The sequence below is a fragment of the Triplophysa dalaica genome, chromosome 10, assembly GCF_015846415.1.
Source record: "Triplophysa dalaica isolate WHDGS20190420 chromosome 10, ASM1584641v1, whole genome shotgun sequence".
Lineage (NCBI taxonomy): Eukaryota > Metazoa > Chordata > Actinopteri > Cypriniformes > Nemacheilidae > Triplophysa > Triplophysa dalaica.
The window spans coordinates 12,766,207-12,777,046 of NC_079551.1; the positions used below are offsets into that span (position 1 = coordinate 12,766,207).

At 35.5% G+C, this 10,840-nt stretch overlaps 1 protein-coding gene across 3 annotated transcripts; it reads right to left on the reverse strand.

The window, feature by feature from the left end:
• Positions 1–4,335: 4,335 nt before the first annotated feature.
• On the reverse strand, positions 4,336–8,373 carry LOC130429422 (major histocompatibility complex class I-related gene protein-like). 3 transcript variants are annotated; one of them, XM_056757979.1, is made up of 6 exons: positions 8,043–8,373; positions 7,031–7,291; positions 6,668–6,943; positions 6,201–6,518; positions 5,727–5,802; positions 4,336–5,394 (listed from the first exon to the last, which is right to left on the reverse strand). In XM_056757979.1, the coding sequence occupies exons 1-5, from the start codon at positions 8,086–8,088 to the stop codon at positions 5,732–5,734; spliced, it is 972 nt and encodes a 323-aa protein (XP_056613957.1). In that variant the 5' UTR covers positions 8,089–8,373; the 3' UTR covers positions 4,336–5,394; positions 5,727–5,731. The 3 variants fall into 3 exon arrangements, with proteins under 3 accessions (XP_056613957.1, XP_056613958.1, XP_056613956.1); XM_056757980.1 differs by having other exon boundaries at positions 4,336–5,802; positions 6,725–6,943; XM_056757978.1 differs by having other exon boundaries at positions 4,336–5,802.
• Between the last annotated feature and the right edge of the window lie 2,467 nt (positions 8,374–10,840).

Below are 10,840 nucleotides of genomic sequence, written 5' to 3' on the forward strand. Positions count from 1 at the left end.
CATCTTGTTGGCTTAGCGAGGCAATTCGTGTGAAAATGTTTTTCCCGCCTTTTTTCTTGACAGTTAGCCACAAACTTTTAAATCAAGTGTTTTTGTGTCAATGAATTCAATTGAATGCCTAACAACAGTCATATTCACCACATACAGCCTAGTTTAAGCTTTAGCGTTTTCTGTTTGTCTCTTTCAGACGAAAACTGTGTTGCTCAGAGTTTCTCATTCAGAGTTGCAGCTCGAGGCCAAACAAACAGTTTTGCGAAACCAAATGCGTCTCACTTAGATGTAACTGGTAGCTATGTTAGCACAAGAAGTTGATTCATGCTAAGAGAATATTTTGTATTTATTATAAAAAAATCGGGTAAACTTGTCTAAGAAATTCTGAAGCTAGTTGTGACGTGTTGTGTTTGAAACGTTGGTGGTATGTTACCATTTTTCACATTATTTCATTTTATTCTGTCTTCTTGAAAGTATAATAAATCCAACTATATGTAAAACTTCAGTAACACTTTACATTTGGGTTTCCTTTATAAAGCATTTGTAAATGTTTTTATTAATGATTAATAAGTAATTTACAAATACATTAGAAAGCACTTATAACTGCGTAAATACTGAGCCATTTTCAACTCAGATATTATAAATGCTTAATGCATGTATTTCTTCATTATTTATTTGCAAAATAGGCTGTCAGACTGGAGACTGTAGGGTGTTATGTTGGTTTTTCTTATTATTGTATATTTCATATCTTATATCCCTTTCAAACCATGTTGCTTGCTTGATCCGATTCTGAATGTCTTACGGTGCCCTCCAGAATACCTTCAGATCATGCTGCTTATCAAAAGCAGTCTTTTCACGCTTACCAAGATAAATTCATCAAACTTTTGAACACTTTTAAACACTTAATGCACGAAGTTAGTCGTAAACTTGTTTGTTTGTTTATGATTATTTATTAATGATTCAATTACTTCCAATAGTTAATCAAAACCAGAAAACATATATTTTTAATCTATTGTAGAAACAGAATACTGGCTCACAAGGCTACATCTCTGATAAGAATCATATATTTAGAAGAATTGAAATCCCATGAAATGCCCTTTAAATGAAAGTGGATGCTTGTGAAGTATTCTTTCACTTCGAACACCTAACTTATAAATGTGAAGAGTTAAAAAATGTTAGCAAACCATGAAAGTGTGCCTTAATATAGTGGATTCGTGCGAACCTTATGAACATAAGTACCCTTCGAAAATGCACCTTAATGAAAAGTGATAACATGTGAACCATTTATTCATGAGGTATGAACTTTAGTAACCTGTGAAAATGCGACATTATTAATGGTTCACACAAATCCAATATTACGGCACATCAATAAAAAAAAATTGTCAAGTGAAGAGAACCGTTCATGAGGACATTGTGAGTTGAAATGCAGCCACATCCTTAAATAAGATTTATTTGTCATTACCCACGTTTCTCTCACAGATAGAACAGATGGACAATTCCAGCATTATGGACGTGACATTTTGCGTTATGGATGTGACATTAAAATGCTCAGAGAATGAATTTGAACCATCTGTTTATATTTTACTGAACCCTTGTTCAGTATTTTTTTCATAGACTGACATTTTTTGATGTTAAGACATTATGTTTTAACATCAAAAAAGACATTATGTCTTAACATCAAAAATGTCAGTCTATGAAAAAATATAAAAAAGGGAAATGAACATGCAATGTGTAAAAAAGGATGTGGTTTTTGGGAGACTTTGTAGGATTTCTGTAAAATAAAATGCACAATCCTGAAGCAATAATACACAATGAATGGAGAAGGGATGCCTCTTTATAGAACATCAAATTGTTACTTTATATTCATTTTCATGTGTCCATTTAGGAGGAATATGTAGCGTTACGGATGTGACAATCCTGGAAATGGCACTCGCCTGACTATGAAAAATCATGCACTAAAAATAAAACAAATGTTTAACAAATTTGAACAGAGATCTCACATGGGTATTTGAACCACCAAATGTTAAAATCTGTGATGTTACCATAGTTAAAACCGCTGGTAAAAACATTTTTTTTCGTGGTAAGGTTTACATTCATTCTAAATCCTAAACATCTTAAAGACATCCCCTAAATGTCTATACAACATTTGATAAAAAATAGGTCTTTCAGATGTAAATGCAGAAATCAAATACCTAAAATCTACTGTAGATGTACAGTTTGTGTGTTATCAGGGTGATTTCTCATAAATTCACTTTTATCTTGCTGAAAAGCTAGCTTTTATTTTTCTGTTTTCAAATATTGCCCTGAAGGTTACCATGCAGGCGATTCTTTGTGTAACCACAGACTGACATTCAGTCTTTTGGTGTAGCGTTTCTACCAGCCAGAAGTGTCCTCTAAATGTAAATATAATAATACTTCACTTACGGTTCAATTCAAAAGCCTGCTTAAGCTTTAAGCTGTTTTAAGGAAGCATTGTACAATAGCACCCGCCAGTTCTGTCACTTATTTCACGTGCAAAATTTTGGCCGAAACGCTCTGATAAATGGGCCACGCGAGAGACAACAGCTGTACGTGGCGAGTGGGCGAGCGTTGGTACATTTCCCGGAGAACTCTAGTTTTGAGTCAAAGCACTGGTAATGAATGGCTGTTGTATGATCAGGGAGATTAGCAAGGAAAAATGTAATTTGCTTGTCAGGGGAATGTCGAAGCAAAGTAATTGTTTGTACAGTAATCGCATACACCGGCATGTGGGTGAGCATGTATTTACACTTCTGTCATCGTGAGGTTATTTATCACGACGTGATTTGGTCTCCGCTTCTCAGAGCTTCTAGAAGTGCAGGTCTGATGTATACTCGCCGTTAGCATTATAGCGCTGTGGGGTTTTGCTGACCTAAGAAAGTTCTGTTGTCCTCAAACTCATTTATGGTTTAGCTTTGGCCTCTGGTGGTCTCATTTAAAGCACGTCTAGAGCCAGAAACACACTCTTCGCAAGAACGCAAGTACTGCTAGCTACGCAAAGTTGCTTTCTTAGCATGCAGAATAGGGCCGGTATATAGCGTGCATTTGCATAATTAGCTGAGAAAGTTATGCTAATGTCTGTCAACGTGTTTATAGGTGAGGTAAATAATAGCACATCTGTTTAATGGCATTCGAAGATAACTCGATTGTCTCTCTTCCTCATCATTCTTGTTTGCGTGCTGCGAAAAACATTTTTCTTATGCGTGCGTCTGTTTTCGTTTCTCAGTTAAAATGTGTAGGTCTTTTAAACGTGATGAATTTACTTGAAAAGCAAATTTGCATGTGTGATTAAAAGAAATAATTCATTCAGAAGTTAAAACTCTGTCGTAATTTACTCGCCTTCTTTTGAAGTCCATTATACTTCTGTGGAACAGAAAATCTTCTGATGGTTCTAAATATGACATGATTTAGGGTGAACAATCCTCAATCTCATAGAACTAAGACTTTTCCTTCGAGAGATTATTATGTATCGTTACTGTCCTCACGAAATCTCGGGATGTCCAAACTCATTGTTTTTCAGGAAATAAATAAAAAGCATACATGATTATACACTTTGTTGTCGAAGTTGACAAGCACTTTTTTTAAACGTTTTTTTGGTTAGGAATTGGCAAAACCCAGTGGCAAACAAGGTTGACTATAATGATTTATGGCAAAAAAAATCACGAAATATGAAGATAAGGTTTCAGAAGGACAGAAGTAATAAATGATGTATCATAATATTAATTTATATAAAATAATTTTATTTTGGTGGTTTTCTTACCAAATTGTTACCAAATCTTCCCGCAATTAAATTAATATAAATTTAATTCAGTAAATTTAAAAAAATATAACATAATTACATTAAAATATTTACTGTTAAAAATATCTGTATACCCTAAATCATTATGGCGAGCTGATATTTATTTAAACAAAGTAACCAACAATTTTATGTTTTGACCACATATGGCGATAGAGAAGCAAAAGTTATGTACTGTAACTTTAAATCAAACTAAATATTGGCAGAGCACTAAGATAACGTTTTAACTGAGTTTACTTAAAACTGCCTAAAATCCATTCATCTTATCCATCTTAAACATCTTAGTTTTCAGTAATTGTTTTTTTTTCATTTGGATATTTCTACAGGAAATCATCGTAAAGATTGTGTGTCAGAAACCGCAGGCGTGTCTCTCTCACATACGTGTCTCCTACTGTAACCTTCTTTTCACAATCTTGATTCAGTGTGTCAGTGATAAGCCTCAATAAAAAACCCTGCAGCCAAACCTCTCCAACTGAAAGTGTTTCCAGTAAAACAACCAAACATATTTGTAGAATCATTCATTTGCATTTTATTGTAATGGGAAACCCTTTTGTTATGTTGACATAGTTGAGCTTAAAGGAAAACCCCCTCTTTATATACAAGAAGAACATACAAGAACATATAGGTCACAGTGTGTATTAAAAGTAGTAAAATATATTTCATGACATGAGGAAATGTAATGCTTTTATGACATAATAATGTTATCTAACAGAATGAATAATATTTTAAGCTGATGTTAGCAATTGGTACATCCGTATTTGTGGCAACTGTTTCTTATATGCAAATGACTGCTTGTTTAGAACAAACATTAATGTAAGTTAATGGCCTTGTCTTTGACAAGATGTTTGGGGAAGGATATTTACATTCTTATTTACATTGGATGTAGTCTTCCACAGAAACATTGAAGAGAAAGTTCGACCCCCAGAGTAAATTTTTCTCGACAATCTCTTCAAAGTATTCAACATCTTATGTTAATGTCTTCTGAACAAAGATTCAGAACAGGGTGTGTTTATGTGTACATTTAACCCTTTTTGATCAGGAGATTAAGCACCTATCTGTGTCACAGCAGTGATTGGTTGTTGACAATAGGCCTATCCCTTTTTCTCTGTATGGAAGACATCTGGATAGTCTAAAGCACACAGTTAAAACAGGTTCTGTCCATGCATCATTCACTTCCCAAAATACTCAGTTACGCAGTTTGCTGAAAGCATAGTCCAAACATGATGTTAACACATGACATTTAACTGTTACCTAAATATACCCTTCTGTGAGTTTTTGAAGTGTGTACATGAAGGAAGTGTTACCAGAAGTAACAGACTGAAATGAAATAGGTGACTTCAGCCGAATAAAGTGACCAAGTAATAATATTGCACAAAGACATTTCACATTTGGTAATGACACCAAGTATTTAACAATTGATAGAAGTAAGTGAATGTAGAATAAAGTCACAGTGACGGTAATGCACATTGGTCTTATACAACTTAGTGAATGTACTGTATAAGCTTAAAGTACTATCAATAAAAAATGTCCTGTAAACAAGGTGTCCATGTTCATGAAGATCTGGGTTTTTTCTTCAGTTTTGCCCATTTCTAAATGTTGATGACAAATTTATAACATGATATAAGCTTTAAATATTTGTGTCTATAATAAAAAACATGTATAAAGATATATACTCAAAATGAATTGACCTTAAAACCAGACATTCAATTATTTTGTTACACTTTGCAATAAGGCTTAAATGCATAAATGATAAATGATAAATGCATTAACTAACATAAGATAATAACAAGTAAAGTGTTGTAAATTGTTACCCATTATTTGTTAAGGCTGAAGTGAATGCAACAACATCTATTTTCAACACATTGAGACTTAATGGCAAAATAGTGTGTTTTTGTTGGGGATTTCTCGTAGAAAGACTTACTTATTTCAGCAAAAAAGGAAACAAACAACAACACCAGCAATAGAAACAAGGGTCACAACCACGCATGGTGCAGATCCTACAAAACCAATCACAAACAATTCCAGTGTAAATAAAGTATTTCTGTTGTAGTAATGTAATTAGAAAGTAAATGTAGAATTGTAATACTGAGACAGTATATTGTTAGTAGTACTTCCACATATTTTCCACTTATACCTACAGTAAACTCTTAATAAACTAAACAAACCTGCTGCATATTAATAGTTGTATATTAGAAATTACATAATTTCTGCATTTACGTTCAAGGCTTTCCACTTTTTATCGATCCGAAAGGATATGTGTCATTTCTATCAGGTTCCACTGTTGTGAAGCATGTGCCTAGTGTCATATGTCCATAGTGTCATATTTTTGAGCAAGTGCGTTTAAAAGCATATGGCTGATAAATACACTGTTTATAATACTTTGGTTTCAACTCACTCTTCTGGTCTGAACTATTTCTCTTAATCTCATCCTCAGTCAAGATCTTCTGGATCCTCTCTGTCCAGCTCTGGTGCTCCACAACACAAACATACTTGTCCTTTTTCCATTCATCTAGGATCACGTAGAGGGCCGCATACATCTGAAAGGTCCCATCTTCATTTGGCCGACATACCTCCAAGTTCACTAGCTGGGTGTTGTTTAAAGGTTTTCTATTTTTCCTCCACACAATGGATGCAGTTTTGGGTAAAAAACCTGTGGCATGGCACACCACTGGTGCCATGGGGTTCTTCTGCAGAAGAGACACCTCAGGTAGAGCTAAAAATAGATACAATCAAAGAGCAAACATTTTATAATTTGATGTTAGCCAGAATAAATAGATCAGCATTTAAAAAACAAAGATCTCATAAAATAATTATATGTCTGATATGGTTTCTGTATCTGCATAGAATACTCTGATTTAATACCTGTTTTGTTTAAAGTACCATTAGCCAAACACAAAAAGTACTTTAGGAAGAACGAACATTCATATCTCAAGTAGTGTGGTATAATTTCATCCTGAAGCTTCCTGGTCCAATTTTCTGCAATGGGAATCACCTGTGGTAAAGGTGTTGTGTATCTTTTGTTCTTCAGCTCTAATGTAATGAAATCTTCTCCATCATAACCATACATATCAAACCCATCCGATTCGTCCGTCTCACTATCCCAACTGCAGCCATACATCCTCTGGTAAGTGTGTATACCTGAAACAAAGTAAAAACTCCTCATTTTTTTCTTGATTCTACTAATATGATACTGTTTTAAGATTTACTGCATGTCTTGTTACCTACCGTCCGATTGATTAAAGCGTCTAACTAGCCTATCAATACTGTTTTTAAAGTTGTCCTGTGCCTTTCTTCTGATAACAGTATCTTCTTTCCAAATTTCTGAAGATGAATAGTTCTCTAACCATTTCTGTTTGGGAATAAGCGTCTGTGTAATACTGTCATAATAATTAATCTGCTTCCCATCCAATGTAGACACAGCCCAAAACTCAGGGATTCCTTCAATGCCTCTTACTCCAGTGTATGTGGTGATCAAAGTGTGTAATTCTGAAAAATGTTGTAATCATTTGCAATACATATCATCATTTGCAATACATATATTTTTACATTTGAAGAAGTTATAGCCCTTAGTTTCAGTCTGTGGTGTTACAATTTACAAAAATGTCACCCATGTAGGGAAGATGGGAATTGAAGTAAGACTTTGGTGTGTGGCGAAAGTTGCATGACAATGTTTTTTTATACTTTTCTGTATATATCTTTTATAAAGATTTTAATAAATTCTGACAATTTTTAACATCACACTTTGAGAGGCGTCATGCTAAAAGTTTTCCAACATTTTCATATTCTTGTTCATTTTTTCCAAATGAAATCATACCGGTAGTTTTTGTGGTACAGCCAAAATACGTGCTGTTGGTGACGTCAAGGTGATCGTATGACCAAACTTATGTGTAGGCGACAAAAAAGTGAAGTTAAAAAAATTGGTAACCAGTTATTCATTTAAATATTGTTTTTAATATTCTTTGGGCGGACATGCAGTACAGCTAATAGTTTAAAAACATTCAAATGTACAACAAAGTGTTTGTTCAGATACCTAACTTTATATAACACTTATTTAAAACACATAGTATTGAGCATGATTCCGGCATGTTTCAATTCAAAATTGTGTTAATTATCTTTTTACAAAGTGGCACCTAACTCGTATAGGTCGTATAGGTGTTTCTTTGTATGCGGATATTATGAGGAGAGCAAGAAGAGATATACACGGAAGATATTGTCTCGCGTTAAGAAATGCTCTTACCTGTGCGTACAAAAGTTGCGTAAATTAACAAAATGATGAGCTGCATTGCGGTCCAATATTTGTTTGACCCAAAACAATTATTCACGCATAGAAAAGTATCGAAAAACGTATTAGTCTTCCTACGAGAATACAAGGAAAGCACTGCGGACTCAGATCAGGGTAACACCCTGTCATGGAAAATAGAACAGAAACCAAAAGTACAAATTTTTCTTTTATGTGACAAAGAGCATTTTAACTAAAACTATAATTTGTCTGGCTCAAAAACATGAACTTTTTCACGCAATGAAGCTCATAATTTTGTGCACACATATTTGTGCCTTTCATAATGCAATCGCTGCTTTGTTTATCTCTGCTTGTTTTCTTAAGCATTTCCTTCGTGTAATGTCTGACGAAATCGCAAGTTCTTCTTCATTTGGTCACCAGTTCGTGAAATGACTTCGTGACCACGGTCTGAGGACGCATTGGCAACGTTCCATTTCTAAGGATTGTTGCAAACTTTCCAGAAACGTCGTAGCCATGTCCTGAAATAACGTTGTGAATTAATCCTGTGGAGAACGTCGTAGCGACGTGTTAAACTAGACTAGTGTTTAGGTCACTGATCATTTGATTAATGAACTTGGTAATTTCTTTTTATTTTGTAATTATATGGGAAAATTATGATAAGAGTAAATCTGTTATATTGACGGAAACCCTTACTTTTGTGAGTGTGACTAAATAAGCTTTTGATGGTTGTATCTAAAAAACGGAAATCCCATTATTGGGGTAAAACAAGAATATAATGTTAAGTTTAAGATTATGTTTGTTCATCCCTGACAATAAATATATGCTATGAATTCTCTATATTGTGTTGATGTCTATTGATAGAACTGCAATAGGGCTATAATATACATTGCTATGCTTTCAGAGCAGGGCTGGACTGGTAAGAAAAACCGGGCCAGGCAATGTGGGGGGGGGTTTGTGCTCGGATGGTAGGTTTGGGGTTCATGCTTAAATCTGTCGACAGGATGGGTTTACTCGGCGGCGTGCATTCGCATTTATAATACGCCCGTCTAAGCAGCCAAGACGTCCGTTCATGCCCCAAACGATAGCGACCCACAGGGAAAACACCCGGAGCACCAGATGTCCAGCCCGCCCCTGTTTCTGAGGTGTATATAGAACTTACACAATGAAGGGTTAACTTTTTATTACCATAGAATGACCTGTTTCTATCTAAATACACCGTGGTATGTTATTAATTGCATGTAATTGTCCATGCTCTGTCAGCCTTCATAGTGTTTCGAAAGGGAGGGGTGGAGTGAGCCGTTGGTTGCCGTCAAATTTTTCTGGGATGCTATGGAAGAACATCAATAATAAACATACCTGAAAAGTTGAATAGTTAAAGAATCTTTAATTATCTAGAATTATCTTCATAAAAAATTTAATCAGTGAGGATTATGCTTACATCGGCATTCTATAACAAAAAGTAATTAGTAAACAAAAACAATAAAATATCTACTGTTCAAAACTGCCTGTATATTCTAATTCATAGTAATAGTAAGCTGTCGGTATTAATTTTGACATTAAACTTCAACCCAAGTACAAAAAGTAACCTGCTGTTTTATATTTCAAGCAGAGAAGGCGATAAAGAGGCAAAAGTTATGGATTGTACGGACTATTGGCACAACACTTAGGAAAAGTAACCCAGTTTAGGATAAACCATACCCCTTCAACTGAAACATAACCCCATATAGCAGTGTTTAATTGTAAGTGAAAATTAATACACTATTGGTTTGTTATATCAGTCTTTTTAATGTTACGGTCGATGTGCCAATGTTTTAAATTGATCAAAAAACATCTGGTAAATATTGATGGCAGGTACGTACATCGGTGTGTCGGACTATAAAACCGTAAATTGCGTAATGTTTCAGTGCATGGGACCGGTGTGATGGCCACAAAAATATTGTTTTGGGTGATAAAAATGAGAAGACGGAAGACGATTACAGCCTCGGAGATTTGTTTCCAAACCTGTAGAGGAAAATATAAACAGGTTTTCCCAGCATGCATTGCCTCACCTCTTTCCCCCTCTTGTTTCAAACAGCAAGGGTCTCTCCTCTCCTGCTCTTTTTATCCCAGCAGGCTCCTCTTCTCTCGTCTGGGGGCCCGAGTGCATTCGGCATGAGTCCTGCCACCATTAGCTCAATGAGGGATATGGTGCAGCCTTGCACGTAAACGCACACACACGCGTCCCGCTGTTAGCCACAGGCCCGATCTGTGGGTCACTGAAGATTGTGAATCGCACCGCGCTGGAGAGATCGGCCCAAATCACATCTTCAATTTCATCCCCGCACCGCTCTGTCATCCAGCGACCTGCAAACAGTCCGGCTTCTCGTGGAGGTCTGTATTGTCATCTTTGACCTCTGGAGAGGAACCAGATCACGGAGAGCCGGGCGTGAGCTCCATGGCATGTGTTTTCTGTTCACCAAAAAAAATATGTGTTTTACAATTCAATGTTTGTAAAGTATGTATAGTTTTTCTTTTCAGGGTTTATTATGCGAGTGATGTTTGCGTGTTTAGCGACAATGCTAGCATGTTGTGGGTGGTTGCTAGGGTGTTTTTTTGCAGTTGCTAAGGTGTTCTCACATTGCTGACATGCCACTTAGTGATATTCTGTGCTCTAGATATTCAACAGGTCTGTGATGTAATGTCCGTACACACTAAGAAGGAAACTTTAAAGATAGCGATATATTGGCATCTACATCGCAGACAATACCATTCATTACTCTAAATTCGCAAAGAGTTATAGTTTTGCGTTCGGTTCC

Coding starts and splice junctions, on each gene's coding strand:
- LOC130429422 (XM_056757979.1), bottom strand. CDS start 8,088: ATGCAGCTCATCATTTTGTTAATTTACGCAACTTTTGTACGCACAG. Junction 7,292..8,042: donor CGCAACTTTTGTACGCACAG/GTAAGAGCATTT, acceptor AACATTTTTCAG/AATTACACACTTTGATCACC. Junction 6,519..6,667: donor TGGTACTTTAAACAAAACAG/GTATTAAATCAG, acceptor ATCTATTTTTAG/CTCTACCTGAGGTGTCTCTT.